The 26,500-nt window shown below is 40.1% G+C and overlaps 1 protein-coding gene across 3 annotated transcripts in view; it reads right to left on the bottom strand.

Moving 5' to 3' along the window:
- The window catches only part of LOC149287541 (armadillo repeat-containing protein 8), a 46,485-nt gene extending 22,677 nt beyond the window's left edge, over positions 1-23,808 (bottom strand). Inside the window, exons 1-12 of one of the 3 annotated variants that reach the window (XM_089492679.1) lie at positions 23,764-23,808; positions 20,200-20,276; positions 15,921-15,992; positions 15,557-15,699; positions 15,367-15,464; positions 13,273-13,365; positions 12,260-12,340; positions 11,789-11,864; positions 8,732-8,822; positions 8,138-8,198; positions 5,645-5,845; positions 4,113-4,208 (exon numbers count right to left, since the gene is read on the bottom strand). In XM_089492679.1, the coding sequence (XP_089348805.1) occupies positions 4,113-4,208; positions 5,645-5,845; positions 8,138-8,198; positions 8,732-8,822; positions 11,789-11,864; positions 12,260-12,340; positions 13,273-13,365; positions 15,367-15,464; positions 15,557-15,699; positions 15,921-15,992; positions 20,200-20,276; positions 23,764-23,808 (1,134 nt within the window). The remainder of the gene's footprint in view (positions 1-4,112; positions 4,209-5,644; positions 5,846-8,137; positions 8,199-8,731; positions 8,823-11,788; positions 11,865-12,259; positions 12,341-13,272; positions 13,366-15,366; positions 15,465-15,556; positions 15,700-15,920; positions 15,993-20,199; positions 20,277-23,763) is intronic. The other 2 variants (XM_089492681.1, XM_089492680.1) reach the window with 2 other exon arrangements.
- Positions 23,809-26,500: the final 2,692 nt, after the last annotated feature.

Here is a 26,500-nt window from a genome sequence, read left to right as displayed (position 1 = left end):
CGCCTACCCAGAACCTCTTGTGGTTGTGGCAGCACCATGAGATTTCTGAGGGAAAAAACAAGGCTTCTGGCTTGTCTGGTGTCTACCCCCTTAATTTTAAGTGGAAGGGTTTTCCATCACCTTTACACACACACACATATTATATATACACATATATACACACACACACACACACACCGTATTGGCTCGATTATAGGCCGCACCCTTAAAGTTTGGTGCTATTTTAAAGAAAAAATACACATTAGTGGAATGGTAAAACAGTATTTTACTTATTAACAGGAATATATATATATACACAAATAGGAAACTTGGAAAACCAATAGCTATTTTAAGGCCCCCCTTAATGCATCTTACTTATAGATATGCCACTCTGCTTCCCTGATGTGCTTTATGCCCTCCCCAGATATGCCACTCTGACCCCTACATATGCCACTGTGCTCCCTAGATATGCCACTCTGAATCCCCCTCCAACTTACCAATGCATCCCCAGTGCCGGCACAGAGGTTGTCTGTGTGCATCGCACAGATGTTCATCGGCTTCCAGAAAGGAGGATCCAGGTCCCCTGGAGCGCTGTGGGGGATCCTCCTCTCTGGCAGCCGGTGAACGTCTGTGCAAAAAAATATATATAAAAAATACAAAAAAATAAAATATATATATATATATATATATATATATAAAAAAAATAAAATAAAATAAAATAATTAAAAAACCTTACATCCCATTGCCCTAGCATAACATCTAGCCAGTATAACCCTTATGCCCCCGTTCACAACCCCCAAAGCCGTTAAGCCATAGGCATAAAAATTATACAAAAACTGGTGCTGGGAAAGTATGTAAAATCTATATAAATTAGGTATTTCTGAAATTAGGACACCTGAATTGATAAATTTGGAGGGGATTTTCCATCACTTTACCTAATTTTGTGAGGATTCAGAGGGAAAATGTAAAAATCAGTTTTTTTTCTCAAAATTTTCAGCTAATCATCCAACTATGGTATAAAAAGAAAGCTCTATATCTCCTTGAAAAAACAATATATAGTTTACATGGGTACACTATTCACAGGAAAAGAGAATAATCTCTGAACCGACATAGCGCAAAAATGGCAAAATTGCTCTGGGCTTTGAGGTACCAAAAACCCCTGGGATTGAAGGGGTTAATGGAGTCCTGCTTATACAATGAAACCTTTTCTCCACTGACTTTCATTAGCAAGAGGGTTTGTCTAGTAAACTGGACAAAGAAACACTTGGTGGAGCCTTTAACCCCTTCGTGACAAAGGCTGATTTTACTTTTTGTACCCTTCGTGACAATTTCTGCGCTGCTCGTGTTTAGTTGTAATTTTCTTCTTTCCCGTTTACTGAACCCACACACATTAGATATTGTTTTTTTCAGGACAAGAAGGGCTTTCTTTAGACATTGTTTTGATTGTATCATATTATTTACTATTAAAAAAAGTATAAAAAATGGTGAAAAATTTAGAAAAAAAATGACTGTTTCTAACTTTTAGTTGAAAAATCTTTTACTCATCTATAAAAGGTAATGAAAAAACCTGCTAAATAGATTCTACTATTTGTCCTGAGTTTAGAAATACCCAATGTTTTTATGTTTTTTTGCTTTTTTCTACACATTATGGGGCAAAAAGTACAGGTAGCGTTTTGCTATTTCAAAGCCATTTTTTCCAAATCTGGTAATTCTTCCCCCCATGTGCCATTTCGGGTATCTTTGAAGCCGGCCAATGCAATTTACCCCATCAAGTCATATATTTTTGAAAACTAGACAGCCCAGGGTATTCCAAGTGCTAGTATTTTAACCCTTTCCAAGCACTAATTCTACCATCAGCCTTTGTCAAACTTTATGGTAGTCATTTTTTTTGCATTTGTTTTTTCACACACTTTACTTTAGGTATGAATAAACAGGTTCTGGTATATGTCACTATCATAAAACACCCCAATATGTGTTTAGCAACATCTCCTGAGTACAGCGATACCTCACATGAATGATTTTGCCTGGGTGTTTGGGGGCAAAAGGGCCACATTTGGGGCAAGCGCATTTTCAATGTTGAACTTTGGAATTTGGGGATCCACTGCCCATGCCCTATTTGGCACATCTTTGAGCCGGGCCATTTCAGTATGCCCAATAAAGCCATATATTTTTGAAAACTAGACACCCCAGGGTATTTCAAATGCTAGTATTTTAACTCTTTCCATGCACCATATCTACCACCAGTCTTTGTCAAACTTTGTGGTAGTCATTTTTTTGCATTTGTTTTGTCACACACATTTTACTTCAGGTATGAATTAAAAAGTTCTCGTATATGTCACTATCACAAAACACCCCAATATGTGTTCAGCAACATCTCCTGAGCGCAGTGATACCCCACATGAATGATTTTGCCTGGCTGTTTGGGGGCAAAAGGGCCACATTTGGAGCGTGCACATTTTTCAATGTGGAACTTTGGCATTTGGGGATCCACTGCCCATGCCCTATCTTTGAGCCGGGCCATTTCAGTGTGCCCAATAAAACCATATATTTTTGAAAACTAGACACCACAGGGTATTTTAAATGCTGGTATTTTAACTCTTTGCATGCACACATTTTACCACCAGCATTTTTTCAAAGTTTGCAGTAGTATTTTTGTGTGTGTATTTTTCCCCACACACACCTACTTTATGTATGAATTTACAGCTCCTGGTATATGCCGCTGTCACACGACACCCCAATATGTGTTCAGCAACATCTCCTGAGTACAGTGATACCCCACATGCATGGGTTTGTCATTTTTGGGGGGAACATTTGGTACCTGTGCATTTTTCTAATTGGAAATTAGATGTGTGGCCATCCCCCCGTGTTAATTGGGACGTTGTTGAATCCAGCCAATTCAATTTACCCCATCAAATCATACATTTTTTAAAAGTAGACACCCCATGGGCATTTAATATGCCAGTATTTTAACTCTTTCCATGCGAGAATTGTTTTAAGCTAATGTGCTAATTTTAGGACTTGCTCACAAAAATATATTTTATATATATATATTTTAATTTTCTTTTGCCTTTTTTAAAACATTTTTAAGATTTTTTTTCAACTTGAAGGTTCCCCTGATAGTGACATCAGAGGGAAATTATTTTTACATTTTACTGGTTTTTTACTATTTTTTTTCTAATGATTATTAATTTTATTTTATTTTTAATTTATTTTTTTCTAATCACACTGTGATTAGAAAGCTGAGCTCCATTGACTTGCATGGTTGAATGCAGTACCTGTATTCAACCTGCAAGTGGAGCCAGAGTTCTCTAGAGGGTCAGGAGACCGTCTAGCGAACTTTTTCGTCTTTATTATTTTTTTTCCCGGGTCGCCGCCATCTTGCTGATGGCGAAGATCACCTGCAGCTGCGGCTGTGACCGCTCTCCGGAGCGGTCACAGTCCATCAAGAGGTAAGTGTTTGGTGTCGCTGGATGCCTCCTGATCGAGGCAATCCAGCGACACCATTTAAGTTTAGGAGGTGATCGTTGATCGCCTCCTAAACGCTTTTAAAACGGGCGTCCGCCACCATACATTGTATGGCGGATGTTGACGCCCCGGGGAGGGGCCAGACATGGCCCCTGATTCGGATCATGACGTTGCTGAAGGCCTCGCAGTTTGGGTAAAAAAAAAAATAAAAATCGATCACGGATCGATTTTTTTTACCCGTTTTAACAAATGACGGTCCTGGCACGTCATTTGTCGTTAACGACATGTTTTTCCGTGACGTGCCCGGACCGGCAATTGTCATCAAGGGGTTAAAGACCCATCAACCCCCCCAACCCAGTTTTTAACTTTGTTCATTTAATCTTTGCGTTTTTGTTTTTCAATCATTGTTTTGTGAGGCTGTTTTTACTAGTAATGGCTTATTATATATTTGTTTACTATAATCCCTTAGTATAGGAGTTTTAGGTGGCTGTTTGCATAGTAAAACCCTCAAGTACGTTTTGTTTACATGATTTATTTATAAAATCCTCAATCTTTGGTTTTAAACAAGCAAGTCAATGTTAATTCTTTCCCTGTAAGCGTTTTCATGTGGGGATTCCACCTTCTCTGCTACCAGACAGGGACAGAAATGTCCTTTCTCCCAGACTCACCTTCTTCCTGATGTCTTCATCATTGGCTCCTAGTGATGCATAGAGCTTGAAGGCAGCCTGCCGCAACTCATGGGCATGTTTTAGATCATAGTCAAGCTGAGGAGGGAAAAGAAAAGAAAAAAACATTAAGAAATTATGAGACGAGATTAAGGTTTCATCGTTTCATCATCAGCCTTTCATTCTACCTGAATACCATTTAACACAACCCATGTCTGAAAGTAACTTGACAATAACCATATGAAGGAAAACTATATTAGGATATTTTTTAATACACATAAACAAAATATGTCAACATGACCTCTTTAGCAGGTATTATAATAAGGCAAAAACACATCTAACCCTTTAAGAAACAGGAAATGATGGTGCAAGTGTACTGTTGTAGATATCTTATAAAATGCTGAACCATTTTAAAAACAAAAGTTTAACATATTGTCTGGCTTTATGTACTACAAATCTTAGACGGGGATATCAAAGAGAGGTCCAAATGAGGAAAAGAACATTTAGTAGATCTCAATGGCAATGCCGACCTTTTGTGAATTTTTGAGTGCTGCCATGTCATACATGTAATGCCTTTAATGATTATATGAGGATATAACAAGAGGGGGGAAAAGGAAAGATACAAGAAAATATGTTTTTCTTAATGCAAATATACAACCCAACCACATAACAGATAGCACATGTACACTTTCATTATACCAGCAAGTAAGAAAAGAACACGATCCACAATTTAAGGATCTCAAATTGTTAAACTGGATTACTAGATCCAGATCCAAAAAAAATAAATACATAAAAAAGAACTTAACTTTGAAAAACTGGCACATATAAAAGACAAAAAGATGGTGAAACAAACAAGGGTAATCCTCACCTTTTCTTCAGTAGTCAGTAGGGAGCCATGTTGGCCATTCGGTGTCATTTGTGACATTGGAAGAGTAATAGAGGCTGCAGTACACTGTGATTCATCTCTAGTACCTCTGGGTTCTGCTTCCTCTGGACCAGTGTAAGGCTGCCCTGTTCCTCGGTGCTGCTGTGTGTTAGACCACGAAAGAAGAGGGAAGAGAGGACAGGTTTGTGCTAACCAGTAAGGAGCAGAAACCCTGGGGGGCAAGAGAGAAACCTCTATGCACTGCAGCCTATTTCAAGATCAGAGATAAGCACAATAAAAAGAATGCCTCCTGATCTGCAGAAGCTTAGGGCAGGAGAACAACATAAGCTTGGCACTGTGGTTGTTAACATGCAGAAATCATAAGAGGAACTATACCATGTTTCTGCAAACATGTAACATTTTCTTCTGCCACAACTATTGCCCTGAAATTACCTTATTTTACCCGTTTTAAATGGGCCTGCAAATTATCGAGGACTTTTGTGTTACATGCACCTGTGACACAAGCGTAGCACCACAGCACACGTGCTAATCTGCTCAAGCACAAAAATGGAAACCATCCATACAAGCAATTTCTGGCTATGACAAACGCAAATACTATAGTTCCTACAATGTACCAGGAGCAAGTTTTTTTTTTCATGAGAATACATACCCTTTTGATGTCGGCGATTGCACTGACCGAACTAGGGTATTTGAAGTAGTCTGAGAGCATGGAAATCAGATGGTCTGTGATGCTGGCAATCCTCTGGAGCTCCACATCTGGCTCAATGAGGTAAGCCAAGGTTTCTGCTCCTTCCACCCTCTCTTCTAGCAGTCGCTCTTTGCTGCACATACGTACTAAACAGGGGAGGGTCTGATACACAGTGGGAGATGGCACAGTTAATAAAAGAAAATTCTATGAGAACTTAAACTTGCACTAAAATACTCATGGATTATTACAACAATCTCAGCCTGTTCCATGATGTATGGCCATTCCTACCCTACTATAAAAACCACAAAAACTGGTAGGCAAGGCTATCTTTTTATTTTTTTTTTAAATAAAAAGATCATAGAGCAGATCATATTCTCAAAAAGGACCAGACATGGTTAAGCAAGCTGTAAGAAGAGGATTTCCTCAGAAACATCTGAAAATGTAAAAACTTAATGGCTCCAATGTTTTTGCCACCTCTGAAAAGGACTAACATTTGAAAACATCTCTGAAAATGACTGAAAAGTATAACATTACACTTAGTCTCTACACTTTAGGATACTTGTACTTCCGTCTAGGGCTGCAACTAACGATTATTTTAATAATCGATTAGTTGGCCGATAATTTTTTCGATTAGTCGATTAATCGGATAAAAAAATTTAATTTTTTTTCAATTTAAAATAATGTAATAAAAAACGTACAATTTACACTTCCATCTCTTTATTGCAATGGCCTCTCTCTATTCACCTTCTTATTTTACTGACATAATGATAAAAGCTACAAGAACCCAAACACAGTGTTTCTCAAACTAGGTTTTAATACAAAGTTATTAGTAAATATTAATTCATATGTTAACTATTTTTCATATTTAATAAAAACTATGAGAAAAAAGCCTTGTTTAAATCTTTTTTATTTACCAAACTGCCCCTGGTTATGCACATCTGACCCCCAGCTTGCCACTCTGTCCCCATATATGCCTTATACCTCTTATATGCCAGTGATATGCAACTGAGCCCCCTGATATACCTTTTACCCCAGATATGTTTTATGCCCCCCTGATATGCCTAATATCGATATGCCTTATACCCCCTATATGCCACTGAGCCCCCTGATATACCTTTTACCCCCAGATATGTTTTATGCCCCCCTGATATGCCTTATAATTCATAATACCCCCCATACACCACTATAACTCACCCATACACCACTCTGGCTCCTCCCCCTCCCATACACCACTTTGGCTCCTCCCCTCCCATACACCACTTTGGCTCCTCCCCCTCCCATACGCCACTCTGCCTCCTCCCCCTCCCATACTCCACTCTGCCTCCTCCCCCTCCCATACATCACTTTGCCCCCTCCCATACTCCACTCTGGGTCCTCCCCCTCCCATACACCACTCTGGCTCCTCCCCCTCCAATACGCCACTCTGGCTCCTCCCCTCCCATACGCCACTCTGGCTCCTCCCCTCCCATACGCCACTCTGCCTCCTCCCCCTCCCATATACCACTTTGCCCCCTCCCATACTCCACTCTGGGTCCGCCGCCTCCCATACACCACTCTGCCTCCTCCCCCTCCCATACATCACTTTGGCTCCTCCCCTCCCATACATCACTTTGCCCCCTCCCCCTCCCATACGCCACTCTGGCTCCTCCCCCCTCCCATACTCCACTCTGCCTCCTCCCCCCTCCCATACACCACTCTGCCTCCTCCCCCCTCCCATACGCCACTCTGCCTCCTGTCAGCCACGGAGGTTCACAAGACACCTGGGAGCCGAGTAGAGAGGCAGAGTGCCGTATGGGAGGGGGAGGAGCCAGAGTGGTGTGTGGGAGGGTGGCTCCCATACGCCCCTCTGACTCCTCCCCCCTCCCATACACCGCTCTCCCTCTCTACCCGGCTCCGTTACTGACAGGAACTTTCACTGCAGCTTCATAGAAGCCTCAGCGTAAGTGAAGGTGAGTAACGGAGGCTGTCTGTGCGATGCAGACCCCCACCGGCTGACAGAGAGGATGATCCTCTGTCAGCCGGTGGGGGTCTAACCGATGCGCACAGACAGCCTCCGTTACTGCCCTTCACTTACGCTGAGGCTTCTATGAAGTCAGTAACGGAGCCGGGTAGAGAGGCACAGTGATGTATGGGAGGGGGGAGGAGTCAGAGGGGTGTATGGGAGGGGGAGAGAGACGGAAGTGAGAGACCGCCCGACAGTGAGGGGAATCCAGGTCCCCTGCAGCGTTGCGGGGGGATCTGGATTCTAGTGTTATAATCCGATCTCTGTTTGAGGTCGGATTATAATTTTTATAATCGATAAAAATCGATTCCATTAATCGATAATGAAAATCGTTGACAACGATTTTCATTATCGATTTTATCGATTAGTTGTTTCAGCCCTACTTCCGTCTAGATACACAGTATAATGCTGTTTTACTCAAAGACATACTTTGCAACAACCTTGATACTTACCTTTAACACAATACAGGTATCATCAGTTCGGATAGATCCTGCTCGACACATAAATGTTAAGCTAAAAATAGAAAGAAAGATTTTCATTCTCATATACATCTTTCCATAGTAAAAACTCCAGTCATCACATTCACTTTAATGTACGTCATCTCTGAGGTCCACTTAAATTTCCATGCTGTTCCTCCATGCATGAACACGACTTGCACATGATATAATTACCTCGGATCCGCTCCAGCACTGGCTCCGTGAACAACGCAGGTGGGTTTCTATTCAAACCCTCATGCACATGAGCGAACTCTGCTCCCATTTATCTTAATGGGAGTGATTTTTTGCCTCTGATTGGCTGCTTCATGCAGCAAAATCAGTGGTGAGAATCGTCAGACCACAGAGGAGGTAAGTATACTACCAACAAACAAAGAGGAAGTCACTGCTCACTAGAGGTTACAATCATAAAAAAATACAAAATGAAAACCAAACAAATCGTAAAGATGACGACAAGTGGTACACATTAGTGCAGATTGGCACAACTTTATGTAAAAGCATTTAAATGTTAGATAGCACAGGATAACATGTTGCAGCACATCATCGGTTTACCATTTGGCAGCTGTCAGCTGCATTTCAACAGGTTTATCTCTCTGTAGCATCTTCACAAAGATTTGCGGTAACAATTCTCCATCAACAAGAACTGCAAAGATAATAAGCAATCAGAACAAATCATTGATTCATATAAACTAGAAGCTGGAAAAGAACACTAGTTTGGACATACCTCAAAGAAGTTGGTTAGCTAAACAGCGAATCGCTCGAGGCCCCAACACCGAATTAGAGCCATATTTGACTAGAGACAGTGGAGACCCTGAGCTATCAAACGACACCCTTGATGTGGGCGAGCCCCCTTCGGGGGACCCAGAGTGGAAAGTTTTATCTTCCCCAGACTGTCTCCACAGGGGGGTCCCAGAGTCAGGCACCAGGGGGATAATCCTATTATCCCAAAGTATTGTATGTTAACTAAATTTGCTGTGTATAAATACCTGTATGTGTGTCTAATAAAGTTAGTTCTGTTCTCACCTCAATATTGGTTGAATTTTGGGCTGCTATGGTAACTCACTGTGCTTTTCAGGACAGTTTAAGCGCTGAGTACGCTAAGCTACGGCTAGCTACAGCGCCAATGTGGGTGACTCCGGTGCAGCCGCATCCCCCTTCTCTACAACGCTGGATCTGTCTGGCGCTAAAAGGGGTTAACCACTGGTGCGTCGGCAGATGGAAGCACAGTTTGGCGGAAGTACCCAGCAGGGATAAAGGTCGTCCGTCACAAGCTATGTGATTATTCTGGCTGCAGAGGACGGCCTTGCACCTTAGGCAGCCTTTGGGAACCAATAGGGTGTACTCAATTCTGTAATTGCTGTAGTTGGAAAAATACACGGGAAAGCCAATGTAAACAAACATTGGCCTTACCTGTAACTTTCTCGCATCATTTGTGTGGAAGAAGCTAGGCCAGGCACACCCTACACAATGTAATGGACTGGTTACAAGCAGATCTCCGATTTCCCCAAATGATACATTAAGTAAGTTGTACCTGGGAGCTGTATGACCTGGTAGGGAGATCTCTCCCCTCCCCCACAGAGCAGAGGGACTGTCACCCCCCGGATTTACTACCCAAGGCCTACAAAGCTACGGTATATAGGAATTGTAACCGGTGTAGTTTAGTGTTAGGTAGGGGAGAAATATAATTAAAACCTGTGTCAAAAATCAGTCCTTATGCTCCAGACAGAGGTTTAGAGAAGATATTCTGCCCAAAATCTAGGATATACTTTGGTTCAAAAGTCAAAGTCTCAGAATGAGAGTGACTGAAGATTTCCTCTGTGGACTTGAGAACGTATTGTGAAGCTGGACAGCAGAAGCAAAAATAAACCAACACACTAAAATCTGCACACTGTTACCACAAGATGAGATGGCAGCTACCTGGCATCGTCCTTCAAGCATGCTACCATTACTCCTATCTTGAAAAAGTCCTCCCTCGACCCGACTGGTCTCTCCAACTACCGTCCCATCTCTCTGCTTCCTTTCACCTCCAAGCTTCTTGAAAGAATTGTTTATATACAACTAACTAAGTTTCTAGACTCCAACTTCCTGCTTGACCCTCTTCAATCTGGTTTTCGCCCTCGACACTCTACTGAGACTGCCCTTACTAAAGTTGCTAATGACTTACTCACTGCTAAATTCAAGGGCCAATACTCCATGCTAATCCTACTGGACCTTTCTGCTGCTTTTGACACGGTGGACCACCCTCTTCTCCTTCAAAAGCTTTATGATCTTGGCCTCCGTGATACTGCTCTCTCATGGCTCACTTCCTACCTCTCTGATCGTACCTTCACTGTCTCTGTCTCCAGTAACACTCCCCCTTCCCTCCCTCTCTCAGTTGGGGCAGCCCAAGGCTCAATTTTAGGACCCCCTCTGTTCTCTCTTTACACTTCCTCCCTTGGCAAACTGATCTCATCCTTTGGCTTTCAATACCACCTGTACGCTGATGACACCCAGATCTATCTATCCTCCCCTGATCTCTCTCCCTCTGTCTTGGAACGTGTAACTAACTGCCTTGCATCTGTCTCTGCCTGGATGTCTGAACGTTTCTTGAAACTCAACCTCTCCAAAACTGAACTCCTCATCTTCCCTCCCTCCAATGCTAAGATTCCCCCATCTATCTCCCTCAATGTTAATGGTGCTATCATCTCTCCATCTACTCATGCACGCTGTCTTGGTATCAACCTTGACTCCGACCTTTCGTTCACACCCCATATTCAGTCTGTCTCTAAAAACTGTCGCCTTCATCTTAAAAACATTGCCCGCATCCGTCCCTTCCTAACACAGGATGCCACTAAGGCTCTTGTCCATGCCCTGATTATCTCCCGTCTTGACTACTGTAACTCTATCTTAGCCAGTTTCCCTCTTAACCGTCTCACCCCTCTGCAATCCACCATGAATGCTACCGCCAGACTTATCTTCCTCTCACATCGATTTACTAACTTTTCTCCCCTCTGTCAGTCTCTTCACTGGCTGCCTGTGCGCTTCAGGATTCATTTCAAAATCCTCACTCTTACTTTCAAAGCACTACACAGCGGTTCCCCTCCCTACATCTCCTAATACACTCCTAACTGGTCTCTCCGCTCATCCAATGATCTCCTTCTATCCTCTCCTCTGATTTCTAGCTCACATGCCCGCTTACAAGATTTCTCAAGGGCTGCCCCTATCCTCTGGAATGCCCTCCCCCAGTCAATCTGTCTCTCCCCTGCCTTTATTCCTTCAAAAAATCTCTCAAGACCCACTTCTTTAAGGATGCTTACAACATAGCACACTTACGCCCTCCCATATTCCTTTAGCTTACCCTTCCTACTCCCTCCCCTGCAATACTTTTACTAGCGTGGCTGGTCTATCCCCAACAGTGGCACTTTACCTTTACCTACTGTGTAATACAACCCAACTCCGTCAGTCAATTTATGTTACATACTACTTGTTATGTCCCGTCTACCCATTGTACAGCGCCACAGAATTTGATGGCGCTATATAAAACAATAAATAATAATCATAATGCTCAGAGACTGAAAAATAAAGAGTTTCAACTACATTTGGAATAAACCAGAAAAGGATTGTACTCACCATTAACCAATGTCATGGATACCTGGGGATTGTCAAATGCTAAAACTGAAAAGCATCTTAGCGCCTGCATCTGTACCTAGGATATGAAGAAGACATATTATAATGGTTTTGAAATGAAGTGAAATCACGTTTAAATATAAGCTGAGAGTTGGTACCGTGTTAGCTATAGAATTACAGGAGACAAGTAGAGTTTGAATGATACCTTTATTGGCTAACTGAGTAAATATAGATAGCAAGCTTTCAAGACTTCTCAGGTCCCTTCATCAGGCATGTTATGATACAATATAGGCACTTAACTACTTTTATATAGATGTTGGTAAATAAATAAAATATCCACAATTAAAACCAATTCTAAAGATAACATATTTTAGTTCTTCAGACTAAATACCATTTATGTTTTGACATTTTAATTTTGTTTTTTTTTTCTATTATCTTTAGATTTTATAATACCAGAAAGGGGTGTCAACCTACTTTGTAGGACACAGATGTTAGCAAAGGAGCTATATTCTGGACCACCCCATGATTAAATAAAATAGTTTGATGATCTGGTGCCTGGAAGAAAATAAAACAGAATTGTGTAAACAGCACTTCCATGCTTTTAACATTATTTAATTGTTATGTCATAACTACATATCTTTATCTAAATGTCAACTTAAATTGGCCATCTGACCATTATTGACTGCTGGCCTTAAAGTACCAGGGATGATTTTTCACTACCAGTCAGAGCCTGAAAATAATAAAGTAAAACCGAATCTGGAAATTGGGTGTTAACTATTAAATGTTATATTACTTTGTAAAATTAATAAAGACCTAGGTCATTTTCAGACTTGTAAGTATCTGTAGAAAAATGTTTATATAAACAGTTAGCATCCCATTTAAGGTGTTGTCACCTATTCACATGGGTTAATAGGTTGTTTTCCAATAAGGATCAAACATTACAATATTGGATACAATACATCTACACTATAACAATTATCAAAGCAGCAGCTACATTAACTTAAGTATGTCATGACCTATGTTGTTTTCTTTTTGGAGAGCTTTACAGTAAGAATACATTGTCAGAGTCTATTGTCCCTTGGCCCCGCAAACTAAGAATACTGGTAAACAGTTCCACCAAATGCATCTCCCGCAAACCAAGACACTGGGGAAAACACAGGGAAACTAATGAATCATTCATGTATTTGCACTGGGGAAAATGTAAATTTAAAGGCGACAATCAGATATCATGTGCATACGATGGAGGAGTGTCCATTTAATACCAACTGCCACCAGCATAAAATTCAAATTAGAAAGCTAAAACCAAATGGACCTAAGTGAATTGTGCCACATTTTAGGTCTGCGTGCATCTATACACCCGTCTATTTACATTCAAGGCATGTTCTCAAATTTTAATGTATGCCCTGTTTAAGTATTGGTAATCTCACTGCACTATTTTTTTCTTAAAAACCAAACAGTCACTATTTTCAAAGAGGAGATATACTTACCTTACAACAGTGGGCAAAAATCTGGCAGATGTATTCCTGAGAATATAGAGATCTGCTTAGCAACAACATAAGGTGTGGGATAACTGTAGAATCCTACAGAACAAATGAAAGAAAAGGACATGATAGAAAATCACTACAGTGCCTGAAAACCTTGTCATAGATATAATATAAAAAAGGTCATTCCAGTGTCCCAGGAATTCCCGAACAATGAATGCACATGTACTTTGTAAGGGCTTTCATAGGTATTCTTCAAACCAGAGGGGAAAATGTACTTAGCTTAGGAAGAAGCTGTAGTTCTCCATCCATTACGTGGTACGACATTTCACACCACTAATTTGCTGCTTGAAGTAATTCCCAGGGAAGCACTGGAGCTGACTGTTGGTAATTATACCACATGCCATTTCCTTCATGGCAAAAGACTGGGGGGCATGAAAAGGGGCAAATGCATGTTAAGGGATTCTGCAGAAACCCACTCCCCATGCATTGAACAAGAGCCACTTTTAAAGGGACCTCATTAAATTGCACATGAATGCTGGAGTGTACATTTAAAGTCATAATTTTGTATCTTATAAATGCATTTTTGTAAATAATTTAAAATTAATTTTTTATCTGTTAAAATAAAAAGTAACAAAAAGAGTTACCTGGTGAAAATACTGCAGCTCTAGAGCTGCCACCTGCCACTCACTTTACTGTCTGAATTTCACAACAGTTTTGGCTGACCAAAGCAGAAAATCATTGAAATCAATGAATCTGCGTGTGTGTTTAGTTGCTCAGAATATGTGTTTGCCCAAATGTTTTGCAATGTAAATACCTGTGGGGTGGGAACACAGGGCAAGTGAATTGAGGAGACTCTCATGAATCCTTATATGCATTTGTTGAAGGAAGAAAAATATATCATAGTGACTCTCAGCTATCATTGTCAGATCCTAATCAGTCCTTGGTCTTAGGTTCAGGACAGCTTTATTTCTATGCCATGCATGCTTAAATTCCCTCACTGTATTAGCCTCTACCAAGTCTGATGAAAGCTCTTCAATTTAATTTCCACCCTCTTGGTAAAGTAATATTATGTACCTATGACCTCTTGTTCTAATATTTCGCCTCCTCCTTTGAAATAAACTGTCAGAAACGTCACTTACCCTGCAGCGTTCCCGGGTCCTCCTCTGTACTGCAAGCTCTGCTTCTTGCCAGGCAAGAAGTATCTGGCATCATGGAGCTGTCCCTCACTGTCTGCTATTGCTGGCATCTGGTGAGTCTCTGTGACGTGCGCACGCCTATCCTGACTCTTAAAGGGACCCGGCTTGTTCAACAACCACACATCCGGTACCTGACCCTACCTGTTCTGTATCTTCCTGGGTTTCTTGCTGGCATGGTCTATCTAGGGGTTCCAACTCTTCTGCTTTAGGTGTGTCTCTGGGCTGGCCGACAAACTTCTCCCATGTACTTTGTTAAATCCATTTAAGTATTTATCGGTTTCTATCGCATCTCCACTTTCTCTTCTTTCCAAGCTGTACATTAATTTTCTGATATTTTTTTATCCTGCAAACTATTTAGTAATTTTGTATCCCTATTCTGAACTCTCTCCCGTACGTCAATATCCTTCTAGATGTGTGGTCTCCTGTAGACAATACTCTAGGTGAGGTCTGACTAGAGATATCTGAAGTGAACTGCCTCTCTCTTTCTGCTATCGATGCCTCTAGCTATGCAACCCAGGACGCCGCATTCGTTTTTCCGACACTTTATCGCATTGCATGACTACCTTTAAGTTCTCAGAAATAAATTACTCTCGAGTCCCTTTCTTCAGTTGCCAATGACAGAAAAGTGCTGCCAATGTTATATTCCACATTTGGGGTTTTTATGTCCCAAATGCTTTATTTTTCCTTTTTTCAATATTAAACTCCAGCTGCCGCACTCTGGACCATTCTAATTTACTTTACTTTAATCACTTTCCATTTGACTTGTTCCACCAGCTGCCCTGCCAATCGGTCACCACAAGAGGCTGTTCTATAACTATATGTCCAGAAGAAAAATGTTTTCCAATGTCAATTCATCTATTAAACTAACAAAACAATGGGGCTTCCAGTAACTGGCTCTTACTGTGTACAAAAGTTCCACTGGGGTAACAGGACAGGTGAATATCGTACGGAGGCATCTCAAGCAAGATTCAATAAATCGAAGGTCAGCGGATATCAACCCTGGAAATACACAGTGATGAACTGGGTCAACATATGAGTGATAAAACCAGCATGTCAGTATAGTCTGTGCTTCAATTCAAGGTCATCTTTACCTTGAAGCAGGGCTGGAATAATGTGACAATCTAGTAGGGACTTGACATTGTTTTCTGTGCCCATGGACAGGCTGCCGAGAACCACAGCACATTCAGTCTTCAGCTCAGTGCTTGATGTCTCTTGCTGGAGCAAATATAATAACCTGTCAAAGGGAATGGAAGGTATTAGAGGGAATAAGATCTCATGGGGAAACAATAACAATAACAATATGCAAACATCCCTCCATGCAGTAACCTGATAAGCTTCAAAGGACTCAGAATTTCAATATATCAATATATCATTTCTATAGGTAAAACCCTAACACAATGAAATATATTAGATAAAGTATAGCTTTTATGATGCTAGTGTTCAAAATCCACATACCTTGGCACTGCCCCCAAAACAATCAAGTTGGCCTTCTGTTTGTTGTTGCCAATTACTGCATTTTTCATGTCCCTGGTAATACCAAAAGCAATTCATTTTAATTATAATATATTCATTTTTTATTTCAATAAATATATAATTTTCTTTAGATGCACAACCTAAACTGCTACAATGTAGCTAAAGGGTATAGAACAGGAAAAAAAATGTTTATTTCAACCTGTAAGCAGTGTTACAGTTGTATTAAACATACTGAATTAAAAAAACTGGGATTTGAGGAAGTGACATATCCAATTTAAAGGTACACCACAACCATCATTGGCTCTATAAGATATATATAACAGCTGCACAATGAAAGAGGCACTACGTCCTGCGATTCCTATGCAGGACGTTATAGTACAGCCTCTTGTGGTGACCGACTGGCAGAGCAGACCAGCTTCAGCCTATCCGTAGTACCTCCACGCATGTACTACCGATTTTTTTTTTACCTTTATGTGTTAATTTTTTGATTACGTTTTTTTAATGTTATAAAATTATTTTATAAATTTTAAATAATACGTTTCCGTTGGGGGTTAGTGTTATTGCTTTAGCTAGTGGGTACTGGTAAGTAGTTGCATGGGTGAGTATGATTAGTTAGAAAGTATGTTAGTTTAGTAAGTTAAGTGTTGTGGGCTTTTTAGGAAAGTGATTTTATTAACTTTTGTGGGTGGTTGATTAGGTGGGTGACAATTGTTTGCACAAGCAAGACCATCTGTATGACAGATTTGATAAAATTCACCCCGTTAATTATTTTCAACTCATATTTGCCCCCACCTCCCCAAAAATGTGTAAAATATATATATATATATATATATATATATATATATATATATATACACACACACACACACACACATATATATATTACCACCAGCATTGGAACATAAAAAAGCAAAAATACTCTGGGTTGTCTTTCACAAATATATAGTTTTCTTGGGTTAAATTGAAATCTGGCACCACCATAATGCCTCAAATAAGACATCAGTCCACTAAATAAATTGGTGAAAATTCCAAATTTGAAAAACAGAAATGTGCATATTCCAGTTTACACCACGTAATGTCCCATAACCAAGTCAAACCTAAGCACGTAGGACACTGCATTCAGCAACATCCCCCAAATTCAGAAAAAAGGTTGTTTTCTGTATTTGCATATATTCTATGGAAGAAAAGTGCCATGATATTTTATTGTCCTTCATATATATATATATATATATATATATATATATATATATATATATATATATATATATATATATAGTCATGTTACATGATAGCATAAAAGAGAATGGTTTCAGAAGAAAGCCCTACTTGTCCTGAAGAAATATATAATATATACTGAAAAGGTGATTGGGGAAGTTTTGGGGGGAGATATTTAGTCCTGTACACAATACCCTTTGAACACCATGCTTACTGTCAATGGAAGGAGCAGCCCGCTGGTACGTGTATATATGTTTGTGTGGTACACTAAACGAGAGGGGGGATTACAGTTGAGCAAAGTCACAGCAAAAATCGTGGAAACCTTTGTGTCCTCAAATATAAATTAGTGTTAAATACACATGCCCATAATGGGTTAAATACACTTTTTTATCTCTTTGCAAATGCCCTCAATGCATTTGCTCTCTTTCCATGCCTCCCAGCTATTTACATTGTAGGAGATGTGTTTAACTGAGTGTATTCTTGCCAGTGATTAGCTGCCTCAAGCAGCCTAAACTTGTGTGAAATGTGAACAGCGGAGGGGAAGGCAAATGAGGTAAATCTTTTCACTACTTTTTAGTAGGGCTGCAACTAACGATTATTTTAATAATCGATTAGTTGGTCGATTATTTTTTCGATTAATCGGATAAAAAAAAAAAAACAATATGCAAACTTTTCGTTTATTTAAAATTTAATGAACTGGATGTTAAAAAACAACTTAAAATTTACATTAACATTCTTATTTTGTTACGAGAACCCAAACACAATATTTATCAAACTAGTTTTAATACCTAAACCACTCACTTTGCACCCGGCACTTTGCACCCTGCACCCAGCACTTTGCACCTAGCACCCAACACTTTGCCCCCAGCACTTTGCCCCCAGCACTTTGCACCCAGTCTCCCACTCTGCCCTGCACCCACACTCTGCCCTCCACCCCCACCCTGCACCCACACTCACACTCACATCCTGCCCTGCACCCAGTCTCCCACTCTGCTCTGCACCCTGCCCTGCACCCAGTCTCCCACTCTGCTCTGCACCCTGCCCTGCACCCACACTCACACCCTGCACCCAGTCTCCCACTCTGCCCTGAACCCACACTCTGCCCTGCACCCCCACCCCCACTCTGCCCTGCATCCCCACTCACACCCAGCCCTGCACCCAGTCTCCCACTCTGACACTCTCACACATAGACATTCACACATAGAGAATCACTTACCTCAGCTATGGACTCGTTCCACTTCCAAGCTTCAAGAAGTTGAAAACTTTATTCGAACGGCAGACCAACATTGAAGCGCGTCACGTAGCTCAAAGAAGGCGGAGACTGCAGCGCGCGTAGCAGAAGCCGGGAAATGCTCGCGGAGGAGGTGAAACAAGCCGAGTTCTCCAACAACTAATCGATCACTCGATTAAATCGATAACGGAAATCGTCGACAACGATTTCCGTTATCGATTTTATCGATTCGTTGTTTCAGCCCTACTTTTTAGTAAAAGTTTTTAGTATATTAAAGTAATTACAACATGCCTAATATGCATTCTGAAGGCAAATTATCTCTTTATTGAAAGCTTGTTTGAGCAATGGCTCTCCATACCTCAATTTTCTCCTAGTCTACTTGTTATATCCTGTTTACCCATTCTACAGCACTGCACTATATAAAACAATAAATAATAATAATAAAGAAGAGCTCCTGTGATTTAACAGAATATTAACTTTCCAAGTGGAACAGCAAAGTAGTAAGAGAACAAAAAGAGAAACGGTCAGCTTCTCTGGCAAGACACCCTCACCCCTTCCACTTTCGGTTGGAGTCCCCCAAGGTTCAGTCCTTGGCCCTCTGCTGTTCTCTCTTTAGGCTTCATCACTTGTCAAACTAATCAACTCTTTTGGCCTCCAGTATCATCTATATGCAGATGATACCCAAATCTACCGGTCTTCTCTTGATCTCTCTCCATCTCTCATGTCCCATATTACCAATTGCTTTTCTGCTATTTCTTCACAGATGTCACAACGCTACCTGAAACGCAATCTTTCTAAAACTAAACTCATTATCTTCCCTCCTTCCACCTCCAGTCCACTACCTGAATTCTCTATCACCATTAACAACACGACTATCTCTCCTACTAACCAGGCCCGATCCCTTGGAGTCATCCTTGACTCTAACCTTTCCTTCATCCCTCACATTCAGTCCCTCGCCAGATCCTGCCGCTTGCACCTAAAAAACATCTCTCGCATTCCGCCCATTCCTCACCCAAGAATCCACAAAAACTCTGGTTCATTCACTTATGATTTCTCATCTTGAATACTGCAACACTCTTCTGGTTGGGATTCCACTGCCTCGACTCTCTCCTCTGCAGTCTGTCCTAAATGCTGCTGCTAGGCTTATCTTGCTTGCACACAGCTCTTTTTCTGCTTCACCACTCTGTGAAATCCTCCACTGGCTCCCTATTACCTTCAAAATTAAATTTAAAATCCTAGTACTAACATATAAGGCCCTCCACAACACTGCTCCTCCATACATTTCTGCCCTCATAAGCAAATACTCTCCTACTCGATCCTTATGTTCTTCCCATGGGCTAAGGCTCTCCTCCTTACTTATCACCTCTTCCTTTTCCCATCTACAAGATTTCACTCGGGCTGCCCCATATCTCTGGAATCTACTTCCACCAAATCTTCAGCATTCACCCTCCCTCCCAACATTCAAGAAATATCTCAAAACTCACTTCTTCAGAGACGCATACAATCTTAGCTGCTAGAACTTCCTTGTCACTGATATAACCACCACACTACCTCTCAACCTTTCTCTGTGCCTTATGTTTGTCACCCTATTCCCACAAGATTGTAAGCTTGCGAGCAGGGCTGTCTCCACCTAATGTATCGGTTTGTCTTACTCTGTCAATTCTGGTCTTGTCATACCCCTTGAATATATGTATTGTATGAGACACTGCATAAATTGTTGGCGCTATATAAGTAAAAGATAATAATAATAATGTGCTGCAAAACATGAACATCATACCAAAGACTGTATAATAAAAAGGTTTTCGTCACACTTACACAACTCCCTGCAGAACCTTCTGGGGATCTGCGTCAAAAAGACGATCCACATAATGGCGACTACTTGCTGTGACCTCCTAAACAGATACAACATTGGAGAGGGACATAATAATGTAAGCATATTTGGTTATTGCACAAAATAAGAGTTATAAATAAAAAAGGTGTTCTCATGCTGTGTCACAATCCCCATAACCACTCCACCAAACACCCATCATGCCAACTGGAAAAACACATAAAATAGTAAATTCAGATACAACTTATTTTGCAGACAAAGAGATTCATACCTCAATAAAAGATTTCATGAAATCCCTGACCTGCTTGCCAAGGTGGCACACATGGATGGAGATTGATTATTATTGGAATTTATAATTTTATTGGAATGGTTCATGTGGCATAATTTCTAACAAAGTGTGTATTCACTATAGGGAGAGTTGTGTTTTTAACTACTTGACTTCACGATGCATTATAAATGCCCATCCCCATGATCATGCTGCTGCAGGAAGAACTTTGCTGGCGTTGCAGAATGCACGTTGGATCTCCATAATCAATAGTAAAGTAAATGAGTTGAAAGCTAAACTCTGCTGCAATCTCTCACGTCAACTCTCCCTTTAGTGAACAAATCCCTGAGCGTGTTAATGTTTTCATCACATGCAGCTATAAAACTGTATTACAGTCATTATTTGAATTAAGATTTTTGCCTTCCAACCACATTCCACTAATTTTCAAAAACACCACAGCTGGACAGCTAATCTCACGTCATGACCCAGATAAACATGACTTTCTATAAAAGGTTTTGCTGGCACTTCATTCGCTGTACTATTTAATTTCTCATTCTTACAGATGAGTATGTAACCGGTTCTTAAAGGAAGTGACTTAAAATGTTTTGGAGTTTACTCAATACACCGCTGCCTTCTTGCAGGAGAAGCAGAGAAGTGTGGCCCTTCAAAGTTCACAGTTAAGTAGGTTGGCAACTCACTGTTTAGCGAAGAAATCCCATTTATATACCCCATGAATTCTACATATATTCCTTCTATCCTTTCCCCAGCAAAAATTATCTGCCACAGATGCCCTAATTGTATCTCCAACTATATTCCTAATGGACTTTTTGATAGATAACCCCAAGATCACCAAACAAGTACGTAGAAATTGACAGGCACATATCTTTGTTTAGTCTAAATCAAAAGGGGACGGTCCATGAAAGAAAAAAATATTTCTCTTTGAGCATTAACACCAAAAGGTAAAGGATAAACACCAGATAGTGAGTCAAAAAATAAGTGAAAAAATGAGTTAAGATACTTCCCGCAATATTGCAGCAGCCCAAACAACACTCCTCTCAGTGTTCAGCAGAAAATAGAACGGATATATGGGCGCATGTATATGTGGGGAAAAAATAAAGAAATAATAGTGCAATAATGTCACATAAATAATATAGTATGAATGTGTTGTGGGTGCACTCACAAAATACAGATGGTATACAGGCTCTTCAGTATAAAGAAGAATACAGCTGCCGGATTACATTATATTATTTAAAAACTACAACAGATTTTTTAGTGTAAAAAAAAAAAAATAAAAAGAAAGAAAGAAAAGAAAACAGCACAAGATCTTTGAAGACTCATTTTTTATGTGATAGTAGTGGTAGTTCCACCTTAAGAAAGATGCACTCATGTTTGATAAAGTAGAAAGGCACAAAATGTACTCTTCTTAAAGGGGAAGTATTTCTGTAGACTTAAACACTTCCATTGTTGTCAGTCTAGTGAAAGTATGTATAGTTCAACAATATCTCAAAAGTTGCCTTGTGGCTGCCCGTTTATACTGCTAGGCTATACTGAATACAGGTGGATTTAAACAGAATACTCCTTCTAATGCACTTCATCACAACTGATTCAAAAGCATGGCTTACAAGGCTTGGCATCTTAAGCACAATTCCCCTTACAGCTAGCTGAACCCAATTCCATATTCTTCCATCCTGTATCTTCATGATTGAGCTCAATGAATGCAATGTACCAGTAATAAGCTGTAATAAGCAGTAGTTCTGAGAAATGGGACCTAGTTAGCTATAATACCAAGGCCCTAAAAAAAGCATTCTGTAGAATTTTGTTTACTTATTATTAAGAGAACTGAATGTATTGGATTATTTGATTACATGCAATGATGTCTATTAGATAAAAATCAAATTTAAGATTCCCATAATGATGGAATACAGCCACCAATTAGTCTTTAGGAAATTATGTTTCCATGATTAGCCAAACAGGATATGTTTCCATGTTAGCCATTTATTTCCTTATTCCAGTATGGTGGGTAGCACATAACTGCATTTACTGTCATGAGTGCAACTGACCTAAACAATGAAACCCTGATCTACTCTGATCAATGGCGCTTGCTTTACGACCACAAATGTTATTTTGCTTAGTAAAAAAAAAAAAGACACAAAAAAACCCCCAATAATTTCCTTCCTCCAAATGAGAGGTCACATCTAAAATGGCTGGATCTGAAATGGTAACTCGGGTGCGAGCCACCATTTGGCAATTGCTTGCTCAATGGCGGACGTATACAATGTTTTGGTGTGTCTGAGTCAATAAAAGTTATTTTTTAACTCCTACCAAAACCTTTCATGGGATTACAATATTGTCATACCCCTGTGTTTTGAGGAAATAAATCTTTTTGTTAAATTTACTAATCTTTGATCAATTTTAAATCTGATTTTTGTATGAGGAAAAGACTTTAAGCTGTTAACTGAAGCTACAAAAATAAAAAACTTTTCCCCAAAAGAGACACGCTTGCTTGTCGAATTTATATCATACTGGACATACATTTTTACTGGTGCCAGATCATAGTCAATCCATATGACTATTTTGAACAGGATAAAACATGAATTCATTCTGGAACGTTACTGCCAAAATGGCTTATGAAATACATGTAATAAATAAGTAGTATCAGCTGCCTATATAATAACCTAGTTCCCGAAAATGTTTCACCCAACTACCGCATATCAGAAGAATAAGCATCATGCCCATCAGCAACCAATTTCGCAAAAATTATTACTTTAAATTATAGATTTTATGCATTACAGAGCTGTGCAGTGATTATCATACCCTATTTTTGTACTAATGGCTATAAGATATTACAAATAAAATTGCTACAAGCTCAACTTACAGTGTAAACTGCAGAAGGTAAGCTGAACCATTAATGCCACCATGAATGTTGTGTGCGTATCAACAAATATGGGAAAAGTCCTAATACATGGGATGTAACTGGAACATTACCATTGAGAGCTGTCCACGTGGGACATTAGCACTAACGGGTTATATCCCCACAAAATACCCCCTGGGTAAAGGTTTTATATACAATTTAAAAAAAACAATTCTAACTGCCACAGAGGTTATTTAACCCCAGTCATCAGGGGCATTTTGGTTGCCACACTGGGCCTGTACTTAAAGGTGTGAAAAACAGCCTACCTACCCCCATTTCTACCCCCACCCGAAGTGGTACGGAGGCTCCCCAGTGACAGGCCTACCCCCTTTAATACCCAGGCTGGGTGCGGCCTCCCCTAACCCGTATACTTACAGAAAGCACGCTCATCCGGAGCGGAGGCTCCAGCACACACGCCATCTTGGTCATCCCGCCCACAGTAGCACTTTCCACACAGATAAAAATACACACATACGACACTCCAATTAGGCTATCGATACTAACAGCTGAAAGTACAGTTATAAAAATTAAAAGTGTATATTAATACTTTAAAATCTATAACATAGCGAAGGGACGAGGGAGAAGCTGTGTGGAAAGTACGATGTAAAACCGCTGGCTGAGTTTATATGGGATGACACCTAGTACACTTGAAAGGATACTGATACGTATTTTGAAAGCGGCGTCTTTTTATACATTGCAGATTGATTTGGTGTAATTTTTCCCTATTGTATTATATACAATAATCGTTATTTTGTATAGGTGATTAAAAAATCCCGAAATTATGGCGGGGGGTCATGCGTAAAATTAATTCGGGGTATTTTAAATATGTATGTTTACGGATAAATGTATCCGTGTATAGATGTGAATGAATAGCGCTGTAACATTAATTTGAATCCTATATTTTCTATCGATAGTATACCGCGGTACTTGGGACTAAAAAGTAGCTCAAAGGGCATTTATCATGTAAATAGTGGAATGTGTTTTTCGTGTAGGTTTATTGTGCAGTGCTACAGAATATGTTGGCTTTATGGAAGCGGAGTAGTATTTTAGGGGATCGGGACCTTTATTGAAAGTACTACATATGATACTGTATACCTTACACTCCAAAATGTCAGAGAAGCTTTGTGTTTAACCCCTTCGAGACAAAGGCTGATTTTACTTTTTGTGACAATGGCCTTTTTGACACTTTTTGTACCCTTTGTGACAATGGCCTTTTTAACATTTCTGCGCTGCTTGTGTTTAGCTGTAATTTTCTTCTTTCCCGTTTACTGAACCCACACACATTAGATATTGTTTTTTTCAGGACAAGAAGGGCTTTCTTTAGATGACATTGTTTTGATTGTATCATATTATTTACTATTAAAAAAATTATAAAATATGGTGAAAAATTTAGAAAAAAATGACTGTTTCTAACTTTTAGTTGAAAAATCTTTTACTCATCTATAAAAGGTAATGAAAAAACCTGCTAAATAGATTCTACTATTTGTCCTGAGTTTAGAAATACCCAATGTTTTTATGGTTTTTTTTCTTTTTTCTACCCATTATGGGGCAATAAGTACAGGTAGCGTTTTGCTATTTCAAAGCCATTTTTTCCAAATCTGGTAATTCTTCCCCCCATGTGCCATTTCGGGTATCTTTGAACCCGGCCAATGCAATTTACCCCATCAAGTCATATATTTTTGAAAACTAGACAGCCCAGGGTATTCCAAATGCTAGTATTTTAACTCTTTCCATGCACCATATCTACCACCAGTCTTTGTCAAACTTTATGGTAGTCATTTTTTTGCATTTGTTTTGTCATACACATTTTACTTCAGGTATGAATTAAAATGTTCTAGTTTATGTCACTATCACAAAACACCCCAATATGTGTTCAGCAACATCTCCTGAGCGCAGCGATACCCCACATGAATGATTTTGCCTGGCTGTTTGGGGGCAAAAGGGCCACATTTGGGGCATGCGCATTTTTCAATGTTGAACTTTGGCATTTGGGGATCCACTGCCCATGCCCTATTTGGTACATCTTTGAGCCGGGCCATTTCAGTGTGCCCAATAAACCCATATATTTTTTAAAACTAGACACCCCAGGGTATTTCAAATGCTAGTATTTTAACTCTTTCCATGCACCATATCTACCACCAGTCTTTGTCAAACTTTGTGGTAGTCATTTTTTTGCATTTGGTTTTCCACACACATTTTAATTCAGGTATGAATTAAAATGTTCTCGTATATGTCACTATCACAAAACACCCCAATATGTGTTCAGCAACATCTCCTGAGTACAGCGATACCTCACATGAATGATTTTGCCTGGCTGTTTTGGGGCAAAAGGGCCACATTTGGGGCATGCGCTTTTTTCAATGTTGAACTTTGGCATTTGGGATCCACTGCCCATGCCCTATTTGGTACATCTTTGAGCCAGGCCATTTCAGTGTGCCCAACAAAACCATATATTTTTCAAAACTAGACACCACAGGGTATTTTAAATGCTGGTATTTTAACTCTTTGCATGCACATATTTTACCACCAGCATTTTTTCAAAGTTTGCAGTATGTAACATTTTTTTTCAACTTGGAGGTTCCCCTGATAGTGACATCAGTGGGAAATGATTTTTACATTTTACTGTTTTTTTACTATTTTTTTCTAATTATTATTAATTTTATTTTATTTTTTAATTTATTTTTACTAATCACACTGTGATTAGAAAGCTGGGCTCCATTGACTTGCATGGTGAATGCAGTACCTGTATTCAACCTGCAAGTGGAGCCAAAGTTCTCTAGATGGTCTGGACTATCTAGCGAACTTTTAAAATTTGTGGTTCCTGTTACAGGACGGCGGCCATCTTCCTTGATGGCGAAGATTGCCGGCAGCTGCGGCTGTGACCGCTCTCCGGAGCGGTCACAGCCCATCAAAAGGTTAGTGTTTGGTGTCGCTGGATGCCTCCTGATCGAGGCATTCCAGCGACACTATTTAAGTTTAGGAGGCGATCGTCGATCGCCTCCTAAACGCTTTTAAAACGGGCGTCCGCCGCCATACAAAGTATGGCGGATGTTGACGCCCCGTGGAGGGGCCAGAGATGGCCCCTTCGTGCCGATCGCGGCGTTGCTGAATG

This window comes from Sceloporus occidentalis, unplaced genomic scaffold, assembly GCF_023333645.1.
Source record: "Sceloporus occidentalis isolate IW3139 unplaced genomic scaffold, rSceOcc1.0.p SCAF_59, whole genome shotgun sequence".
NCBI classification, from domain to species: Eukaryota; Metazoa; Chordata; class Lepidosauria; order Squamata; family Phrynosomatidae; genus Sceloporus; species Sceloporus occidentalis.
The sequence above is the reverse complement of the archived record's forward strand: the minus strand, read 5'-3'. Positions and strand labels throughout refer to the sequence as shown.